We start from the raw sequence: 23,200 nt of genomic DNA, 5'->3' as shown, positions 1-23,200 counted from the left end.
AAAAAATAGATAAAATATCACTTTCAATCGTGTCCACACACAAGATAATCAGATGTATAGATCATTGGATAATCCACATGAAGCACAATGTTACATATGGCCACCAGGAGATGGCGCCAAATACACGACACAGACTCAATGATGACTCAAATGACACAGAATGAAACTCGTGTGAAATCTCATGACTAAAATCATGTCTGCATGCTATGCAAACCTTTAGTCATTGTTGTGTTTGCATGTGTAATTAGTTCTTATGTACAATTATTATCTTTTATTTGTTTTGAATAAAAAATATATATTATATATAAGGAAAACTGACAAAGTTTCTAAGTGGTTATATTATATAAATATTTTATTAAGAATATTATACTATAGAAATATTATCTAAATTAATTATGTTTCTTATATTTCTCAAAGAAGACTCTTTTGGAACCTTCATTTTTTTATTATTATTATTATTATTATTTTTCATTATATCTGCATTTTCATGACAATTAAGCACATTTCCCCCTAAATTCTCAAGTATATGTATTTATGTTTAGATTTCGGGTGAAAAGTGTCTGGAATATCTTTTTGACAGGTTTTGTGGCATTCACCAAATGTCAATAATCTGTTGTAGAATGAAAATAAACATTTGTCCTTAAAAAACTAAATGTTATGTTCCTCTTCTGCCATCTTCAGGGTGCCCACGCTTGCGGTCTGGGGTGGAGTCGGAGGTGTAGCTCTTGTCCACTTAACAGACTGGCGGCTCTTCTTGGACTACGTTCCCTTCATTAGTGGAAAGTTCAAGAAGGATGAGTAGATGTCCCGAAGGTTTGTCTTTCATTGCTATTTTCATAGCTGAAGTGTCTGAATGTGATTCTGATTGTGTTTGTAAACATCTGATATCATTTTGCCTTATTTTTCTCTAGATCAGAATGTGGAGATTGACAAACATCGTGATGGGATATGACGTCATTCTACCATGTGAAATGGATGAATGAATTAACCTCCCGTTTCTTCATTCATGTTCATGAACAATGTGATATTTATTTTTTTGGAGCATTTAGCCTGTTGTATTTCTTTCAGTGTGGGTTGTATCATAGCAGGTTGACTGGTGGTCCTTGTACAATAGAATATAAACTAAATGATAAAATCAAAATAAAATGAGTTTGACTTTTTGTTATATTTTGTGGCATGCATACGTATAAGCTTCCCAAACTGAACTTGTAGCACACTCGCCTGATTCCATTATCTGTTGAAAATTGTTAATAGTAAATGTCTTAATATGCTTTTTGAATCAATCAATCAATGAATCTTCCAATACATGAGTCCCCCGAGCTATTTTTATACATTAGAAGTTTAGTGAAATGCACGGCAATTAAAAATATAGATTAAAAGCGGAATAATAATAATAATACATTTCTCGATTCAGTGAGTCGATTCTTACTGAACTGTTAGATTTGATTCTTTGAATAAAACCCTCTCCACACATTTGATTGACAGCGATCGACTCTCAAACAATTATAGCAAAACGTTTTCAGACATAGTCATTGTTAAATAAAACATTTCGTTATTTTGCCTTCAATAAAAAGGATTTTGCTACTTTACAGATGAATGAATTGCGAGTCGACTCCCAGTTCACGGAGGCAAGTCTCAGATGGTTGTGAGTTGATCTTGACATATATATTTATATACGGTGTTGGGTGTAATGCATTACTGTAATTAAATTACTTTTTCATTAAATAAAGTAATGGATTACTTGTAATTTTTCATTAATTTAAATACACTTGCATATGATGTATTTGCGTTAAATACTGTATAGACTATAGAACACTTCTGAATCTAATTTTAAAATCGAAATGTAATGTCTAATGTTAAAATATGTTTTTTAATGTAACGCTGCCCCTTTAAATTCTTTGGCCAGTTCATGAATAATTTATTTGATTTTATATGATTTATTTGAAAGAATTAAAAAAACAGTTTCATGTTTATTCTTGTATTTTTCATACATATTACCTGATCTGTTGAAAATTGTTAATATAATTTTTTCTTAATATGAGTTTTGAATCTTCCAAAACACGATCTGAGCTATTTAGAAATGACTTATTATTTATGCTGTTATTATACTATATACGTTAGCAGTTCAGTGAAATACACGACTATTAAAAACATATATCGATTCAAAGCCGATAAATAATAATAAAACATTTCTCGATTCAGTGAGTCGATTCTGACTGAACTTTAAGACTCGGTTCATTGAATCAAATCCCTCTTCCCAGATTTGTTTGACAGCGATCGATTCTAGTCAAAAACAATAATAGCAACACATGTTTTCAGACTTTGGTTTTCATTAAATAACTATTTGTTTTATTTTGCCTTCAATAAAAAGGATTTTGCGACTTTACAGATGAATGAATCGCGAGTCGACTCCCAGTTCACAGGAGTCATGTCAGAAGGTCGTGAGGTGAGCGGATAGAGAGCAGCGACCAGCCACCTTTTAACCCCAAACATCCATCGCTTTTCCTTCCAGACAGACTCCAGGGGAAACATGGAGAGGAAAAGGTGGGAGTGCTCGGCTCTCCCGAATGGTTGGAAAAGGGAAGAAGTGACCAGAAAGTCGGGCTTGTCCGCGGGGAAAAGTGATGTCTATTATTTTAGGTACTGCAGCGGGATTAGCCGGAGTGCAGCGAGCCAAAGACTCTAAACTGCATTTATATGTTCGTTTAAAGTGACTAATTAGGGTTATATCGCGTAAACGGGTCATTTAACACGTTATTACACCTGTTTAGGTTTGTTTTGAAGAGCGAAAATGACAATAATCGTGTTTTGGTGTCTCGCGCGAGTTAGCACGTGGTAGCAGTTACGCTAACTCATTGTTGTTGTTTTAGTTCTTTAAGTCATCATTATGTGCGAGTTCTAGTTGAGTCGATATTATCTTAACTGTATGAAAATCAGCGTTTATTATACGAACATCTACTGTATTATAAATAGACAAAACTGCTCATGCGTTTGTGATCACTTAATCCCAACAATGAAAAGGATAGCTGGATTAACAATTTAGAGTTGTGTTTTTATTGAATGCCATGCTGTATATCAAAGCTCTTGTATGGATGAAGAACCCCCATAGACTTGCATTGAAAGAGAGTTGCCATGTTGTGTTTTTAAACGTATTGCTTCTCTCATCCATTCCAACACGATTCCCAAATTTGTGATATTTACAAAGGACATCAATATTTATAGAGAAATATACCTTAAACATTGTGCGTCAAGTTAAAAAAGTTATTCAGAGGACAAAAATGTCCACATCAAAAAATATATTATATTAATATTATTTTCCACATTCAATTAGTTCATTTTGTAACCAACATCAGTCCTGATCATAACTTACAAATATTAATTAGAAATTTAACCCTTTAAATGCCAGTTTGTTTACATAATGCCGCTGTTGTTTTTTTACACTCACACACACACATTTCTCAGTAATTTACACACATACAAAATACATAATTTTATCTGCATCATTTTTTCAGTTGTCCTGCAGTGCTTTATAATACAGAAAACAGAGAATAGGGGAAAAGCTTGTATTTGCTCCATAGGCTAAACATGAGAAAAATGGCGCCATCTGGTGGAAAATATTACATTTACATTACGCATATTAAAAATAAAAAATTGGAAGTCAGGGCTCCGGAATGAAGGCATAATATCATAGAATTCATGATTTTATGCTTTAATGGCACTGGGATCAAATATTGCAGTTTTAATGGGTTTCAATGGGGACAGTTTTGTCCCGAAAGGTCCCGAGTGTGACTATTTTGTGTACACAGTGTATTATAAATTATTATAGGAACTGAGGTTGAAATATAAAAATTCCCCCCCAAAATACACACCTTTGGTAAAATAAATGCAGTTGGCATTAACACAGCCAATATGATCGAAAAAACAAAAATTAAAAAGACAAAATTCCCCGAAGGTCGCACAAGGGTTAAACGTTGCTTGTGAAAACATGGACATCTTGCTTTGAGTTGTAGCTGAGAGATTTGTATGTTTTGAAATGTCTTTGAAGTGCTGTTGTCTGTCTGGTGAATAAGGAATATTTCTCGAACTGTCTTGTCATGCATAGTCCAACGGGAAAGAAGTTTCGGAGTAAGCCGCAGCTGGCCCGTTACCTGGGAAACTCCATGGACCTGAGCTCTTTTGACTTCCGCACAGGGAAAATGCTTATGAGCAAACTAAACAATAACAGACAGCAGATACGCTACGATCACAATCAAAGCAAGGTAAACACGACTGTTGCTGGTCAGTACAAACTAATCTGATCCATTTATACAGTCATGAAGTAAACCAAAAACCAAATGAAGCATTTTCTATTCGGTTTCAGTTTTGGTGCTGTTGTAGAACCTAGAATAGTCTTTATGGTGCTGCTGGGAAACGGAGACAGTAAATCTGATATTATATAAGAGTGCCTTAAGATGATGGTTTTCTCTCCAGGGTAATCCTGATCTGAACACGTCACTACCGGTTCGACAGACAGCATCCATCTTCAAACAGCCGGTCACCAAAGTTACAAATCACCCCAGCAACAAGGTTAAGACGGACACACAAAAAGCTGTTGAGCAGCCAAAACAGGTAAACTTTAAATAAATAAAAGGAAAAGTTCACTCTCATGTCACTTAAAACATGTATGATGTTTAGGACTGTAAATCAGTTACAAATTGTAATAAAATTAATTGCAGGATATGCCGATTAATTAATTGAATTTTATGCAATTAATCGCATGTATAAATATGTGCTGAGAAAGCCCCGCAATAACAATACTTCAATATATAATGGTTCTGTAAATGAAAATAGTTATATTTAAATAATTATAAATGCATATATTATAAAAATAATAAATAGACAGTTTGTCTAACTGTGGACAGATGAATATCTAACGGCCACTTCTAGAGAGAGTACCTATAGTACTAAATCACCTCCATTTATAGACAGTTTGTGTAACTGTGCACAGATGAATATCTAACGGCCACTTCTAGAGAGAGTACCTATAGTACTAAATCATCTCCATTTATAGACAGTTTGTCTAACTGTGGACAGATGAATATCTAACGGCCAATTCTAGAGAGAGTACCTATTGTACTAAATCATCTCCATTTATAGACAGTTTGTCTCACTGTGGACAGATGAATATCTAACGGCCACTTCTAGTGAGAGTACCTATAGTACTAAATCACCTCCATTTATAGACAGTTTGTCTAACTGTGGACAGATGAATATCTAACGGCCACTTCTAGTGAGAGTACCTATAGTACTAAATCACCTCCATTTATAGACAGTTTGTCTAACTGTGGACAGATGAATATCTAACGGCCACTTCTAGAGAGAGTACCTATAGTACTAAATCATCTCCATTTATAGACAGTTTGTGTAACTGTGGACAGATGAATATCTAACGGCCACTTCTAGAGAGAGTACCTATAGTACTAAATCACCTCTATTTATAGACAGTTTGTCTCACTGTGGACAGATGAATATCTAACGGCCACTTCTAGAGAGAGTACCTATAGTACTAAATCATCTCCATTTATAGACAGTTTGTCCAACTGTGGACAGATGAATATCTAACGGCCACTTCTAGTGAGAGTACCTATAGTACTAAATCATCTCCATTTATAGACAGTTTGTCTAACTGTGGACAGATGAATATCTAACGGCCACTTCTAGAGAGAGTACCTATAGTACTAAATCATCTCCATTTATAGACAGTTTGTCCAACTGTGGACAGATGAATATCTAACGGCCACTTCTAGTGAGAGTACCTATAGTACTAAATCATCTCCATTTATAGACAGTTTGTCTAACTGTGGACAGATGAATATCTAACGGCCACTTCTAGAGAGAGTACCTATAGTACTAAATCATCTCCATTTATAGACAGTTTGTCTAACTGTGGACAGATGAATATCTAACGGCCACTTCTAGAGAGAGTACCTATAGTACTAAATCATCTCCATTTATAGACAGTTTGTCCAACTGTGGACAGATGAATATCTAACGGCCACTTCTAGTGAGAGTACCTATAGTACTAAATCATCTCCATTTATAGACAGTTTGTCTAACTGTGGACAGATGAATATCTAACGGCCACTTCTAGAGAGAGTACCTATAGTACTAAATCATCTCCATTTATAGACAGTTTGTCTCACTGTGGACAGATGAATATCTAACGGCCACTTCTAGAGAGAGTACCTATAGTACTAAATCATCTCCATTTATAGACAGTTTGTCCAACTGTGGACAGATGAATATCTAACGGCCACTTCTAGAGAGAGTACCTATAGAACTAAATCATCTCCATTTATAGACAGTTTGTCTAACTGTGGACAGATGAATATCTAACGGCCACTTCTAGTGAGAGTACCTATAGTACTAAATCATCTCCATTTATAGACAGTTTGTCTCACTGTGGACAGATGAATATCTAATGGCTACTTCTAGCCAGGTTTGCCAACTCGTGACTCTAATTCGCTTTTGTTGACTTCGTTAGACTAGGGGTTCACATACGTTTTCCAGCCTACACTGAATGTTTGAATGATGTATTCAATGTACAAGAACAAAATAATAACTTGTGTGTTATGAATTAAAACAGATAGTGTTTGTTCGTTATTGTATCTTGGATGAAGATCAAACCGATTTTAAGACAAATTTATGCATACATGCAGATAATCCTAAAGGGTGTACATACTTTTTCTTCTCACTGTAGTAGGTCATCACCGTATTTCTCGCTTACTGTTTTATGAATACTGAAGATTTGGACATATTACTGATGGCATGCTGTTTTTTGGCAAACTATGGCAGAGTGTCCTCCTTTAAACAAGCCTCGTTTAAACGAGACGGCCTTCATAGCACAAACGGAAACGGAATGTAACATGGTTGCTATGACAGCACGCCACTCTTTAACAAGCGCGAGCACTTTGAGCGAGAAGGTAACAAAGTCCCTTTGGAAGGTGATGTATGAGGTACATTTTAGGAGAGTTATAATGATGTAAAGAGAGTCCGTTGAAGCAAAGAATTGTGGGTTGTGTGTGCCCATGAAGGATACACCTCATGCATCCTCCGAATTTCCATGAAAGAAGGTCTCATTCGAAGTGTCCTACTCGCTTTTATGAAACGAGACCGTCTCGATGATGTATGCGGCCGACAAACAAGACACAGCCTATATAGTAGGGACGTAAGGATTCGGAGGCAGCAAGAGTGTGGTTTGTTCTCTGTGTAAACTGCTTGTGCCTATATAGCTTGAGTTTTGGTTACTGCCCCCTGGAGAAAACAAGTGGTACTTCATATTTGAAATGCTCCGATGGTGGGAATATTCCATCTATTCCCTGTCCGGGAACACGATTCATCATATACATTTTTAATGCATTATTTTATATAATTAATCGCACTGAATTATTGCATTAAATCGACAACGCTAATAATGTTATTATGGTGACTAAATTGCAGTCTGAAGTGTTTTATATACTGTGTGTGTATATATATATTATCAACATTATCAACTGTCTGACCCAATGTTCTCTAGCAGTGTTTGTCAACCACTGTGCAAATATTGTCAGGTGTATGATATATAAATGCATGTAATAAATGCATGAAAAATAATAATAATGTCAGGGATCCAAACTCCTCCTCTTTCGGAGATATTCGCCGTTTTGAAACCATAATCGGTCACTTTTGTGATTGTGAAGAGCAATGATTAATGTGCAAAAGTGAGTGTTTATACACGTAAAAGGTCATCACATGACTCACGTCAGCACTGCAGAATACATTGAAGTCTGTGACTTCACCCTGTAAATCACCCATTTAGCGCTCTTGCCACCTGTGACCTCACACAGCGTAGCCTACACGAGTTCTTGAAAAGGACCAATATTGATGATGGTTCGCATATGTGGGATAGTGGTGTGCCGTAAAATTTCTTTAGTCGTAAAACGTGTGCCGTGGCGGATAAAAGGTTGGGAAACGCTGCCCTAGTGGACGCATCTGCATCGGACATTCACAACCAAAATCAGCTGTCAAACTCAAGCAAGGACAAAACTGTCAGTGATAGAAAGTTTCGGGGTACATTATACATTTTTTGCAGTGTAATAACTTTTGTCCTGTTTAATTCACAGCTGTTCTGGGAGAAAAAGCTGAGTGGGCTCAATGTGTATGATATAGCAGAGGAACTGGTGAAGACTATGGATCTTCCTAAAGGTTTGCAAGGTGAGTGTAATAATAATAATAATAATAATAATAATAATGAAAAGGTGGTTCTCAAAAGACCTCTCACAGACCCAGAAAGCACCCACACTAAAATGTTTCTCTATTTGAGCCATAAAGGTACATTTATGGATGGTTAAAGGAATATTTCAGGTTCAATACAAGTTAAGCTTGTATGAAATTAAGATGTCATTTATATGATGAATATTAAACAGAAATGTGATGTCTCGCTTTGGCGTAAGCCCTGTCTGGTGGTCTGAAGTTGTTGTACTCGGAACCGCCATATCCTGCCGTAGATGGAAGGCAGGGGCGAGGAGCCTACCCCTGTACAGGACGGGACTCAACAGGTGGTGGTGGGGTGGAGGAGGTTGCCATGTTAGCACACTGAAACAGCAATGTGATAGATTGTGAGCAGACTTATAAAGCATTGGCTAACGTGATTAGCTAGGGGTTACCCCACTAATGTTGTAATGATGTACAGCTGCTAGTCTTCCCGCTAGAACTACGCGGCGCTTACATTGATCACCAATGTTGCTCATTTCAAGTAGTTGTGTAGTTCTGGAACTACTGAACAGGACTGAGTGATGAATCAGCAATTAAGGTCACAGGTATAAAAAAACTTAGGACACTAAAGTGACCTTTCTACTGACTCGCCTAAAGAAAGATGCCCAGGCATGGAGGCATGAGGACTGCAGATGTGGCCAGGGCAATAAACTGCAATGTCCGCACTACAGGGAGACAGGAAGTACAGCTGATCGTCCTCTCAGTGGCAGACCACGTGTAACAACACCTGCACAGGATCGGAACATCCGAAATATCACACCTGCGGGACAGGTACAGGATGGCAACAACTGCTTGAGTTTAACATGTGAGTTGTGTTCTACTCTACTGCAGGTGTTGGTCCAGTCTACTCGGATAAGACTCTTCTGTCGGCTCTCGCGAGCGCTCTTCACACCAGCTCAAGTCCGATCACAGGCCAGCTGTCTGCAGCGGTGGAGAAGAACCCTGGAGTCTGGCTGAACACATCACAGCCGCTCTGCAAGACCTTCATGGTCACCGATGAAGACATCAGGTAGATTCAAGCAGCTCAGAGCGTTCATGCTATTGTAAAAGTCAAGTGAACATGTTGCATTATTTTGATGGTACTTTAAAATGTTCTGAATCATTGTGTTGCTGTTACAGGAAGCAGGAAGATCTGGTGTATAATGTGAGGAAGAAGCTGGAGGAAGCGCTCATGGCAGACATGTTAGCACACATAGAGGAATCTGCTGTTGATGCCAAATCACTGGAGGAAGAATCCAATGATGAGGAAATGGAGGCTGTATAACTGTAAGAGAAAATCATTTCATCACGTCAGTAAACTAGCTGATTCTTCTGATACAGGAACTTTTCAGGATGATTTTTATTAAATAGATGATAAAAATATTTAAATATTTTATATTTATATTTTTATTTATTATATGTAATATTTTAATATCCTATTTATTTTCATAAATACTAATATATACACTCACCTAAAGGATTATTAGGAACACATACTAATACTGTGTTTGACCCCCTTTCGCCTTCAGAACTGCCTTAATTCTACGTGGCATTGATTCAACAAGGTGCTGAAAGCATTCTTTAGAAATGTTGGCCCATATTGATAGGATAGCATCTTGCAGTTGATGGAGATTTGTGGGATGCACATCCAGGGCACGAAGCTCCTGTTCCACCACATCCCAAAGATGCTCTATTGGGTTGAGATCTGGTGACTGTGGGGGCCATTTTAGTACAGTGAACTCATTGTCATGTTCAAGAAACCAATTTGAAATGATTCGAGCTTTGTGACATGGTGCATTATCCTGCTGGAAGTAGCCATCAGAGGATGGGTACATGGTGGCCATAAAGGGATGGACATGGTCAGAAACAATGCTCAGGTAGGCCGTGGCATTTAAACGATGCCCAATTGGCACTAAGGGGCCTAAAGTGTGCCAAGAAAACATCCCCCACACCATTACACCACCACCACCAGCCTGCACAGTGGTAACAAGGCATGATGGATCCATGTTCTCATTCTGTTTACGCCAAATTCTGACTCTACCATCTGAATGTCTCAACAGAAATCGAGACTCATCAGACCAGGTAACATTTTTCCAGTCTTCAACTGTCCAATTTTGGTGAGCTCTTGCAAATTGTAGCCTCTTTTTCCTATTTGTAGTGGAGATGAGTGGTACCCGGTGGGGTCTTCTGCTGTTGTAGCCCATCCGCCTCAAGGTTGTGCGTGTTGTGGCTTCACAAATGCTTTGCTGCATACCTCGGTTGTAACGAGTGGTTATTTCAGGCAAAGTTGCTCTTCTATCAGCTTGAATCAGTCGGCCCATTCTCCTCTGACCTCTAGCATCAACAAGGCATTTTTGCCCACAGGACTGCCGCATACTGGATGTTTTTCCCTTTTCACACCATTCTTTGTAAACCCTAGAAATGGTTGTGCGTGAAAATCCCAGTAACTGAGCAGATTGTGAAATACTCAGACCGGCCCGCCTGGCACCAACAACCATGCCACGCTCAAAATTGCTTAAATCACCTTTCTTTCCCATTCTGACATTCAGTTTGGAGTTCAGGAGATTGTCTTGACCAGGACCACACCCCTAAATGCATTGAAGCAACTGCCATGTGATTGGTTGATTAGATAATTGCATTAATGAGAAATTGAACAGGTGTTCCTAATAATCCTTTAGGTGAGTGTGTGTGTGTGTGTGTATGTGTGTGTGTGTGTGTATGTGTATGTATATATATATATATATATATATATATATATATATATATAACAAAATAAAATATGTAATTTTAATAAATCTTAATGTAATATAATATTTCATTAGAGGAACTTTTCTGTCCCCCAGCATGATATTAAAGAAGAAAATGCAATTTATTCTAGGTTTTTAAAGTTTAGATTATCATAGTGTTAACTTTTAATTGTCTCGCTCGCTTTTGGCGCCACCTACTGGGTATTTCACTGGGAAACTGCTGCAAAACATGTAATAAAGCATGTAATTTAATTTTGCTAAAATGCTGCCAAGGTCACATCATTTTCTTGAGATCAGACTGGAATTAAAAAGACAGTCAATTTCTTTTTATTTTAATAAATGTAAAGTTAATTGAATATTAGGGTCCAAGTCTTATTTGAAGGGTTCACCCAAAAATGATAATTTGCATTTAAGCAGCATAAAAGTAATCCACACGACTCCAGTCGATCAATGAATGTCTTCTGAAGCAAATCGATAGGTCATGATCAGACCTTTATTACATCAAAACCAAGCAGTTGAATGTTCCTGTAATGGAGGAATCACCCAAAGACACACGCGTGTGGTGTTTGATATTATTCTAATATCTCTGTGCGTCCACAGGTTACTCCGTGTCCATCAGAACAGACCGGATCATCACAGTATTTTTACTCCCAACACCCAAAGACGCAAGACTGAAGCGGATCCCGACACGGGAAACAAAACCTCTTTGACACTTTCTTCTCTAAAGCATCTGGGAAGTTTTTACCCAGAACAGTTTTTATAAAACTTCTCTCGATTTTTTTTTCCTTTTTTTAACCAGTTTAATATTTGGGGTTGGGCTGAGATTAGTTTGATGAACGCAGGTTACATTTCTCTTCCACTATTTGTCCATGAAACTGACATTTAGTATTTTAATTTAGTATTTTTTATTATTGTGTTCATAAAATAATTGGCTTGTTTTTATGAGCATTATGTAGGAGACATTGTACCTTTAGTGCACATTGCTGTTTGATAGCTGGTACAAAAATGGTGCTCATATATTGTCGTGGTTACTTTATATTTTAGCTCGTGTTGCAGTTATTTGAGTGTTGACATAAGCTGTTACATTGGTGCTTTTATGTTTTTGTTTGGTTTTTCTAGGTCTTCCCGTGAATCTGTCATTGTACAGCTGACATTATAGTTTACAATATTTCTCATATATCAGCGTTACATTTATGCATTTGGCAGAGGCTTTTATCCAGTGCATTCAAGGTAACATTTGATCAGTTTATGTGTTCCCCCGGGAATCGAACCTGTGATATTGGTGTTGCTAGCGCCAGTTTACTTGGAACAGATCAAATCGTTTTTGATTTGACTGATTTCATGATGTGGATCTCTCTGTGAAGATTACAGTGCCGAAATGAGCATAATACAGCTTTTGTATTGCAATTATTATTTCTCCAATGTGTTAAATTAAAAACACACTTTCCCTCCTATTCTTCGATTAGTGGATGACTTTTGATTTGTTTAATCTGTACACAATCGTGCTTGACTACATTTTGTACCCGAGTTAAAATATACCTAACTTTATGAACTTTGAAATTAAAGTTTTTCAGCAAATGTTTCATGTTTGTTCCTTCCATTATAAGAATGTTCTCTGTGGGTTCTATTTTTAATAACCACCCAGCAAACACACAACGTTCTCCTAACATTAGCATATGGTTCCTTTTCTATGTTTTGGGAACCAATTCCTTCCATTATAAGAACGTTCTAAGTGTGTTCTATTTTTTATAACCACCCAGAAAACACACAACGTTCTCCTAACGTTAGCATACATATCCCGTTTGGATATTTTTTAATTTTCTATTTTGGGAACCAATTCCTTCCATTGTAAGAATGTTCTAAGTGTGTTCTATTTTTATAACCACCCAGCAAACACAGAACGTTCTCCTAACGTTAGCATATGGTTCCCGTTTGGTTATTTTCTGGAACGAATTCCTAACGTTATAGGAACGTTCTCTTTTCGTTTTTTTTGTAACCATACAAATAACATATTATCATTAAGAGTTGCCGAAAAGTTGCTGTGCAGACAACATTTCAGAAGCCATCGGATATTGATATTCAGTCATGTTTAATCACAGATACACATTGTCAACAGTAACTGGTATTGACTGAAAGACAACAAAAACAACTCATTGCATCACATGAGATTTTTCACACACACAACCTTGAGTCGCCAATTAATGTCATATTTAATTACATTTAGAAAATGTTATATTATACGTTCTATCTAATAGAGAGCTGCATTTATTCGGTGAAAAAAATAGAAGCTTAGAGCGCGTTTGTGTCGCGTGGCCTTTGAACCCTTTGTTGTGCGCCCGGGTGACGTCAGCGGGAGAGAGAGAGCGCGTGGCGAGCGTCCACACACACACAGACAGACAAAGACGGCGCACCGGAGGACCGGGAGACAGCAGCGCGTTATTCCTCTCCAGTGTTTCTCGCGTGGAAAAGTCTAGAAAAACATGAGAAGAACGTGAGCGACGCGGAGTCGGGACGTGTGATTTACAGGCACAGGGGCGTTTGGTGTTTACCGCTAATGCTTTTAAAGTACGAGTCTTTTCTTCAACGCCCCCCCAAAACAATTAGCAGCTCCGCTAGGCGGTTAGCCATCCCCAGCCTCCTCATCAACCAGAAAACACCGAGATAGTAGCAGCTGGCAGCGCGCGAGGATATAAGGTGAGACTTCCGCCGGTGATTTCGAACGCATGTCCACGCGACTTTCCATTTTTTTTTATCCGGGTTTTATAACGCGCGCGCGATTGTCCGCGTGCAGCACGGCTGAGATCCCCAAACAAAGGCGACAATGTGACTGATCGTCTCCGGTTTGCGGCGCGGCTAACAACACCGATAAATCCCTCCAAACTCACAGTTTGACCAATTTGACATTCCGGTGCTGTTTGCTACAATGCTGCTGTTCAGTCTACGTCATAATGAGCCATTGTCATGAAATGTAGCAGCGCTATGATACTGTAACAGGCTCAGACAATAAAGACAATGGAGACTGAAGACATGAGGCGCTTGAAAACAATAAACACACACTAGTTAGGCTCTCAAACTATCCTAGTCGTCTTGAACTTCTATATATGCGGCCATGTATCTCTAAATGTATGTTTGGAATTACTTTATGAATTACTTGGCTAAAGAACATGCACAAACAATAAAGATTACAAAAATGTCACTCGAATGCATTATAGTCGTGTATACTTAAGCTGCATCACTTCTCATGTGTTAAATGCTTTAAAATGTCTTTATTCCTTCTAGAATAAATTGTTGTGTTGTCTGATGCACACACACGGGCACAACAATGCCTAGCCCCCTGTTCCACCCTGACATCATGGATCACGATATGGTTGTGAGCAGCACCGGCCAGTCCAGCGGGGTCACCCGGGACACAGAGCCGGAATCCCGGGACGAGGAGCATCAGGGGGTGCTGCGCTTCGCCCTGGATCAGCTGTCACTCATGGCGCTGGATAAAGTCGACTGTTTGGACGGAACATCATCGGGAAGTGAGAACTTGAACGGAGGCGGTTATGTCGACCTGCAGATGCATCCGAACGGATCACGGGAGTCTCCCAGCTCATGCTCGCCCTCTCCGGAGTACTACGGCTCGGGAGGAGGCGGCGGCGGATACCACATGTCCGGCCCGCACCCGCTCCCCATTCTCGGGGAACAAAGCTCCGTGCTCCGCAAGAGGAGTGTCAACATGACCGAGTGCGTGCCCGTGCCAACGTCAGAGCATGTGGCGGAAATTGTGGGCAGACAAGGTAATTTCACTCTGTTGTTTGCCCAAAACCATGCATTGCGTTCTTAGACATCATAAACAATACATCCAATCACTTAATTAGTATTACTAATATCTGATATAAATAAAGTGGTTATTTGGTTGCATGCAAATAATGCAATTATGTGCTAAAATCCATGCACTTGTTTCCCTAGACATCATAAACAATAAGTGCAATGCTAAATCGTAACTTTATTCATTTCAGATATTAGTAATACTGATAAAGTGGTGAGTTGCATTAAAAAATGCTGTTTGAATGTGCTAAAATCAATGCACTATGTTCCTAGACATAATAAACAATAACTCCAATGAATTTGAATACTAAAAGAATCACTTTACTAGTAATATTCATGTCTGAAATTAGATATGGGCCTAGTTGTATGCAAAATTGTAATTTGAATATTTACTAAAATGTCCCGTGAGATCATAAGTAGTAAATGCAATGCATTAGGAGAAGAGGTGAGTGTGCTCAGTGCTTGCATGCAATGTGTTGTTGTTATTGTGTTATTGTCTGCTGTTGTTGACATGCAGCATAGATGTTTTGAGACGATTTTTGTCATTTTTAAAAGCTACTAACGTTTCAAGTGGAGGGTCTGGTGTGTGCTATTGCTCTGATAGATGGATGTTGCTCAGTACATGTTGGGTGTGGGGTGAGGGTGTCAGACAAAGCAGCAGATTGTCGGAGTCTGGACCTGTCTCGCGCTCTGTCCCAGACAAAAGAGACGCGAATCGACCGATGCGGCTTTAAGGGCCTCACGCGCCCATCTGTGAAACATAAACTTTGTCTGTTTATTATTGATCTCTGATTGCGTTTTGTTAAGCGAAATTAGGGTTTATTTTTATTTCAAACGTTGTATTAATACGTAGGGTCATGTAAGGATATATGTTAATTATGCAAGTATAGAGGGCCGATGATGCACACTACGGTTATGGGCGGTGTTGTGTGGCTCGCGGGGTGTCTAATGCCGATGTTTGGTGAATTAATTCAATATAGTTTATTTATTATGTCTGTTAATGTTCTATAAATATGATTTATATGAGTGGCGCGAGGTTTGGTCTGATGGCATTGTTCTCTTTGTTTGAAATGCCATGCTTTCAGTCTCCCTCTATGACATCACAGAGCTCGCACGCCATTGGCTGCTTTTAATAATCCATCCGTTCGGATTTAAAGGAACAGTGCGCCTCTGCTGTGCGCGCTAACAATGAAAACATTTGATTAATAAATAATTAGCATGTATATTTTAAGTTGTAATTTTGGGCTTGATTATCGATGTACACGCCAGCTATTGGATCAGTATCCACTTATATGCGTTATACTTCAAGATATTAGAAGTGATGCTTTCATTGTTGTGTAGCTTAGCTATTAGCCTCCATTCATTTCATGTTGTATCTGTTAGCTTGGTTTAACTTCTAATTAAATTCTAGAATAGTTTGGTTATGGACAAACAGACTTGACTATAGTATGCAGAACCACACATATTGCAATACCACTCTTACAGGACATTACAAACAAGGAATGTAATTAACATAATATTCAGAACTCTGCATATGTTTAGTCAATTAACATCTTTTTTTTATTATTATTTTCATTTATAACTGGTCCCAATGTATATTTGTAGTCACACTTTCGAATAATGTTGGCTATCATTCATTTTAAATGATTCTGCGGTTAACGTTTTCATTTGTTTAAGGAAACGTGTATAAATTATGTCCTGTAACTGGTCACAATTAGTTTTATTTCACCATTTGTAATTTTTGCCTTTACTAGATTATTTTAAATGGTCCTGCAATGTGACCAAATCATTTTTGAAAATGCACACCTTCCATGTAGTCTTTCAATTGATACAATAAATACACAAATGTTTGTTTTCATTTAACTTTTGGTGTTTAAACTTCATTTTAATGACACGCCTTTCTCTTTCTTAATATTTGCAGGTTGCAAGATCAAAGCTTTACGTGCAAAAACAAACACTTACATCAAGACGCCCGTTAGAGGAGAAGAATCCGTGTTTATCGTGACGGGTCGCCGTGAAGACGTCGAAATGGCCAAGCGAGAGATCATTTCGGCAGCAGAGCACTTCTCCATGATACGAGCATCCCGCTGTAAAGCGGGCGGCGGCAGCGGGCCTGGGACGGGTGGATCTCTTCCTGGACCTCCAAACCTTCCAGGACAGACCACAATCCAGGTGCGCGTGCCCTATAGAGTCGTCGGTCTAGTGGTCGGACCCAAAGGCGCCACAATCAAACGCATCCAACAGCAGACGCACACCTATATCGTGACGCCCAGCCGCGAGAAAGATCCAGTGTTTGAGGTGACCGGAATGCCGGAGAACGTCGACCGAGCGCGAGAAGAAATCGAAACACACATCACGCTCCGCACGGGCGCGTTTGTGGACCTGCAAGGCGACAACGACTTCCACAGCAATGGGACTGATGTGAGTTTGGAAGGTCTCGGTGCGTTGGGGCTCGGTGCTACGCTGTGGTCGCGTGCCAGTCACTCTGCCCCGCCTCCTCCTCCCCCTCTGCCTCCACCCGCTCTTCACCATTCCACCCGCAAGTTGTCATCCGCATCCTACTCCAACAGCGCCCTGAGCTCCGACTCCTTCTCAGCGACACGGCGAGCCACAGACGGCGGGAGTCCCACGAGTCCATTCAGTACAAGCAGTGCTGGCGGTAGCTTCTCATTCGGTGGCGATTCCACTCCAGTTCTGCCCGCCACTTCAGAAGAACTGGGCTTCGAGTTCAGTGCCGCCAACATCTGGGCACCATTCACCAAAGGCGGTAAGCAGAAACAGCCACTTCGCCGCAACAGTAGCGGGCTCAGCGGAGGAGCCGTTACCCCACGACTGTCACCCACCCTGCCCGTCGACCCCTCCAGTCTGGATCACCCACTTGCCCGCCGAGCACAGAGTGACCCCCTTAGCACCCTCTCCTGGCTACAAAATGGCGGCGGATCATTCTCAGGTGGTAGCAGTAGTAGCGGAGGAAGCACCACTGGTTACTCCTCCTGTTCGGCCTCCTCACTGCCCGGCGGGTCGCCCACCGATTCCGAGGGAGGTGGCAGCGGCGTAGGCTTGGCATCCACCATGCTGGGTCGCCTGAAAGCAGGCAGTCTGGCAGGCATAGTGCCTGGCGGCAGCAGGGACTGCTACTTGTGTTGCGAGAGTGAGGTAACGGCCGCTCTGGTCCCGTGCGGGCACAATCTCTTCTGCATGGATTGCGCCGGGCAGATATGCCAGTCGCAAGAAGCAGAGTGTCCCGTGTGCCACACCTCCGCGACGCAATGCATCAGAATCTTCTCTTAATGCCCAGGCGAAGGTGCCCACAATGCAAATGCTCACAATTAAAGACTGCCTTCATAGGATTGACAGTAACGATTAGATATGACACTATTCTGATTTATTTACAATAATAATAATAATAATAACAATAACAATCGACTCAAGTACGTGTCTCAGACTGCGTAAGCAGGATTTTTTTCTTGAAACTGAGCAAAGAAATCCAGTGTCTTTATCATTCACGCTCATTCTGTCGTATTTAATGGTTATTTTTCCACTCGTGCTTCTGCGCGACCGCAAAGGGTCGTTTTTCGCTTGAGACTTTTTCTACTTGCAGATATTTTTGGACTTTACACTGCATAAGTCTGCACTTTTTTCTAATGTAATGTTTGTTTAAGAGGGTTGGCAATGCAGTTGTTTTTTATTATTATTTTGATAATCTTATGTTGCTGTTTTGCATTTAATAATTTATATTTTAAATGCAGTCGACTACATGCAGCATGCCCGCAACAACAACAACAACAACAACAACAACAAGAAGAGCGTGCTTGGAAACGCATGACTGCAAAACCTGCACACTTGTTTAGACCAAAACATTACAGATATATTCCCGTTTTTATTATCAATGAAGAATGGAACATTTAATATTTATACACGTTAAGAGTTGATATCCGACGTAATAGTTAATGTTGAATCTAAAATAGATAGAATAGTACATGTTATGAATATCATTACCATGCTAGGAGTTTGTTTGCTACCTTGTTTTCTCTTTTGCCACACAACCTTAAAGCGTTCATACTGTAGTAGATGGTGCCAAATGCGCCACCTTCGTTGATGTTTTTGGCGCCGATGATAACGCAGACTATCGCCATTGTTTACGCCTGTGAACAAAACGTCACATGTTCATTCCGACTGTCTACACGCCTAAACAGGGTTGCTAGAATTTTTTTAAAAGACAGTGACAACTTTATCTGTTACATTTCTACTGTTCTTAGAGACTTTTTGTGTTCAGACTAGCTGATTGGTTGTGGATGTGTGGGCGGACTTTTGCCACGCCCCTCTTCAAACCACATGGTCTTTGTAACTACCCGAATGTTTCTCTTTGTTTGGGATTTGTGTATGTATGTGTGTGTGTGTGTTTTTGAGAGTATGGATTTGTTTTTAAATCAACAGTTGTAGAGCCATCCCGCTTCGTGCACTGCGACACATTGAAATGTTCTTTTTTTTAATTCACAAGGGGCCCGTCGCGGTCCCTTGGAGGCCAAGCTAGAGTAAAAGTCTTCCGGCACTCGCAAAATAATTTAGTCTCATTCTGAGGATAAACCGTTACGATTGCATCCTGCGTACAGAGCAGCGCTCGCACTTAGTACCATCATGGATCTCTTTCCGTACGCTGCCTGTGAACGTTGTTGTTTTGATAAATTAATCGAATCTCATAGCCCCTTTGAAATGTCTGAGACGATTTACGTGACAAGCCATGAATTCAAACTCTAAAGGGCTTCCGGTTACACACTACACTTCAGGTCGTATCCCGCGTTAGTGCTAATAAAATAGGATGTATAGTCCCGACACAATCCGTATGGCAGCTATATCACCCAGGGCTTCCATACATTTAGTAATGCGGAATCGTTTCGCTGACAGTCGAAATCTTCCATGCCAGTGAAAACCGTTCTACCTAAACGCGGGACTTCGAACAAATCTCGAATGGGGGAAAAAAATGATCGTTCAAGAATTTAGTTTTAAATTTGGGTTGCATGATTTGTACATATCTGTGACGTTAAATTTCTCTCTTTAGCGAAATTGTGCTAGCCTCATGATTGGTCTGATTTTAAATGTGTATGATTTTTAAACCACTGCAGTTTTCTTAATGGTTTTGGACGTGTTGAATATTACGAAACGTAAACATGGTGCCAGTCATCATTTCAAATTGATGCCTTGGTGGTGTAGCTCACTGCCGACGCGTTGTCTGTAATTAAAGGCGCCCTGTTAAGGGCGAAGGATACTTTCTGGTTTTCCGCGTGCGATGCAAATTTCGGCTGTAACACAGTAGCTATGCACGGACTGTCCACCAGCATCCTGTTTTTTTACCAGATGCACGGACAGTTCGCGTCTGGTCCCATGCGGGCACAATCTCTTCTGCATGGATTGCGCCGGGCAGATATGCCAGTCAGATGTCCTGTGTGCCCGTGTCTTCCCTCTGGATATTCCGATGGGTTTCTATAATGCCGGTTTTGGGCTTATATGGTGTGTGGTATGCGCCTATACGGGAGCCAGCTGGTGCGTGATAGCTGTGCAGCATGTAAACCTCAAGAGGCGCACTAGCCGCTCGTAGCAGGTCAAGCAGGACCGGTTATACTTTAATAGTACAGAGCTGCTCAGCTATGACGGCAATTGGTAGGTGAACCCATAATGCTAAGTGGCAGGATTTAAAAATATGAGGTCTTTGGTAAACATGACTTGAAATTACAACATAAATGACACAGTCATTCCTCAAACCCGAAACACTAACTAGTTGCTAATTAAGGACTACAACTACCACAAGCATGCCAGTGTACATGCCTGATGTCATGGAAAATTGTTGTAGTCCATATTTAGCAACTTAATAGCAACGTACGCTTAAGACTTCACATTTGGGGTATCCGTTGTATCCGTGTTGTAGAACAAAACGTCCAAGTATCTTCCAGGAATGTTAACCACAGACTTTATACACCTCATAAATCCAAAACTGACATTATAAAAACTCATTAAAATCCAGAGGGCTCAAAAATGCGAATTCTCTTCCAGATTTTTGGACTACAACCGTAGTAGTGGCTCGCACGCGAGCAAAACGCAAATGCGTCTGTTCGAGTTTGTGGTGAAATGAGTATACGGAGCGGTCGTCGAAAATCGAAGTATACCCGAGCCTTTATAGTGAAGCGAAGATAGTTTTCCGTACAGACCGCACGTCTGTCTCGTTACAGGCTTCGTGTCTCCTCTAGTCCGCACTCATTTATGTGGTTTTGTTAATAAGGAGGTTATGCTTCAAACAGCGTGGCTGCGAAGCTATAATCGTAAAAGTATTTGTACAGAGAGCCGTGTTGTATCTGAGCCGACCTTTTCCCTCTTTTGTCCCCAGGTTTGGTTTCATGGGAGCATCAGGAATATTATTGTGCGCTTAAGTTAGTTACTAAGTTAAGTTTTGAAAACCAGCCCCAATTGATTTTTCTGGCGAGGTATGGTGGTGTAATTAAAAGGTTAAAAGGTACAAGAAACTAGCTGAAAGTGTGTTTTGTTTGGAGTTCTGTTGTCTGTGGTGTTTTGGCATGAAGGTCACGTGACCAGAGTTTTTAAATTGATGCCACAGACCTGAAAGCGGATTGTGTTCCTTTTTGTCCTCCAAGGGTTAAAAACAGGGTTTACTGAGGAGATCTCAGGCAGTTTAGAATCGGAAAGACGTCAAACGCTGTTGTCCCATTAATCATTTTCGCCCTTAAACTCTATTTTGCTTTAATTCCTTTTGTACGCAGAACCAAAAGTTATTTCAATAAAGAAATGTCAGGCCTAATTGTAAATATCCTGAATACAATCATTGGGATTTGTTTTCAAGTACACAACTAAAAGGTTAATGTAGTTTTTAAATCATGTATCATTATTTGTAAGTTAACTCTCTGCATGTCTTGCAGCCATCAGGCATTAATCATTTTTTAAAAATGGTAAAAAAACAAATTGTGTTTTTTTTTACACACGCTTTTTTTTTTTACAATTTATTTGCTTATCTTGACGGAAATGACCCAGATTATAATGTGACCCTTTTATTACAGCATATGTATCTTTATTTTCCATATTTCTGTTACCTGTGTACAACATATAGGCAATTTATAACAAAATGAGAAAAAATTATTGAAGAATTTTAAAATTGAAATATATTTTATTTGAAAGTTTATGGACCTTTTAACCGTGAGCTGGAACAGTTGTATACACTTATAATTTGAGCTGACTGACGGTTCTAAGAAATGTATCAAGAGTTTTATTTTTTATGCTTCTTTAATAAAATCTTGTTTTTTGTTTCTGTTTTTGTACTGTAAAACAATAGTCTTCTGTGTCCGAGTGTTTATTTAATTCCTGTACAAATGCGGCAAAGTTAAGAATGCTTGTGTTCACGGTCAAAAATGACCGGCCATTGGAATTGAATGGATTGGACAACAAAATACAGACCTATTAAGTGTTCAGGAGCATCCCAATCCTTTAGATGAACACAATTTATGTGGATGTTTGTTTGCGCCTACACACACACTCTGTGTTGACTACACACCATGTACAGTCTTTGAGGAATAATAATGTTACCATGACCCTCACTTTAAAATAGTGGTCCAGATTACCTTTAACTACCAAGGAAGGAAACAGTAATATCTCATTAATTAATAATGAGTTACCATGACCCTCACTTTAAAATAGTGGTCCAGATAACCTTTAACTACCAAGGAAGGAAACAGTAAGATCTCATTAATAATGAGTTATCATGACCCTCACTTTAAAATAGTGGTCCAGATAACCTTTAACTACCAAGGAAGGAAACAGTAATATCTCATTAATTAATAATGAGTTACCATGACCCTCACTTTAAAATAGTGGTCCAGATAACCTTTAACTACCAAGGAAGGAAACAGTAAGATCTCATTAATAATGAGTTACCATGACCCTCACTTTAAAATAGTGGTCCAGATTACCTTTAACTACCAAGGAAGGAAACAGTAAGATCTCATTAATTAATAATGAGTTACCATGACCCTCACTTTAAAATAGTGGTCCAGATTACCTTTAACTCCCAAGGAAGGAAACAGTAACATCTCATTAATTAATAATGAGTTACCATGACCCTCACGTTAAAATAGTGGTCCAGATTACCTTTAACTCCCAAGGAAGGAAACAGTAACATCTCATTAATTAATAATGAGTTACCATGACCCTCACGTTAAAATAGTGGTCCAGATAACCTTTAACTCCCAAGGAAGGAAACAGTAACATCTCATTAATTAATAATGAGTTACCATGACCCTTACTTTAAAATAGTGGTCCAGATAACCTTTAACTCCCAAGGAAGGAAACAGTAACATCTCATTAATAAT

The 23,200-nt window shown here is 39.5% G+C and overlaps 2 protein-coding genes across 3 annotated transcripts; both read left to right on the top strand.

Moving 5' to 3' along the window:
• Positions 1–915: 915 nt before the first annotated feature.
• LOC127649132 (methyl-CpG-binding domain protein 3-like) lies at positions 916–12,590 on the top strand. Of its 2 annotated transcripts, none has more exons than XM_052134096.1 (8): positions 916–1,645; positions 2,390–2,544; positions 4,103–4,259; positions 4,471–4,608; positions 8,142–8,232; positions 9,124–9,301; positions 9,412–9,558; positions 11,619–12,590. In XM_052134096.1, the coding sequence occupies exons 2-7, from the start codon at positions 2,531–2,533 to the stop codon at positions 9,554–9,556; spliced, it is 723 nt and encodes a 240-aa protein (XP_051990056.1). In that variant the 5' UTR covers positions 916–1,645; positions 2,390–2,530; the 3' UTR covers positions 9,557–9,558; positions 11,619–12,590. The 2 variants fall into 2 exon arrangements, with proteins under 2 accessions (XP_051990056.1, XP_051990054.1); XM_052134094.1 differs by having other exon boundaries at positions 2,390–2,640.
• A 798-nt stretch (positions 12,591–13,388) lies between these two features.
• LOC127649114 (RNA-binding protein MEX3B-like) lies at positions 13,389–22,159 on the top strand. Its single transcript, XM_052134067.1, has 3 exons — positions 13,389–13,712; positions 14,298–14,800; positions 16,753–22,159. The coding sequence occupies exons 2-3, from the start codon at positions 14,341–14,343 to the stop codon at positions 18,120–18,122; spliced, it is 1,830 nt and encodes a 609-aa protein (XP_051990027.1). The 5' UTR covers positions 13,389–13,712; positions 14,298–14,340; the 3' UTR covers positions 18,123–22,159.
• Positions 22,160–23,200: the final 1,041 nt, after the last annotated feature.

The sequence above is a fragment of the Xyrauchen texanus genome, chromosome 9 (genome assembly GCF_025860055.1).
Source record: "Xyrauchen texanus isolate HMW12.3.18 chromosome 9, RBS_HiC_50CHRs, whole genome shotgun sequence".
Lineage (NCBI taxonomy): Eukaryota > Metazoa > Chordata > Actinopteri > Cypriniformes > Catostomidae > Xyrauchen > Xyrauchen texanus.
The sequence above is the reverse complement of the archived record's forward strand: the minus strand, read 5'-3'. Positions and strand labels throughout refer to the sequence as shown.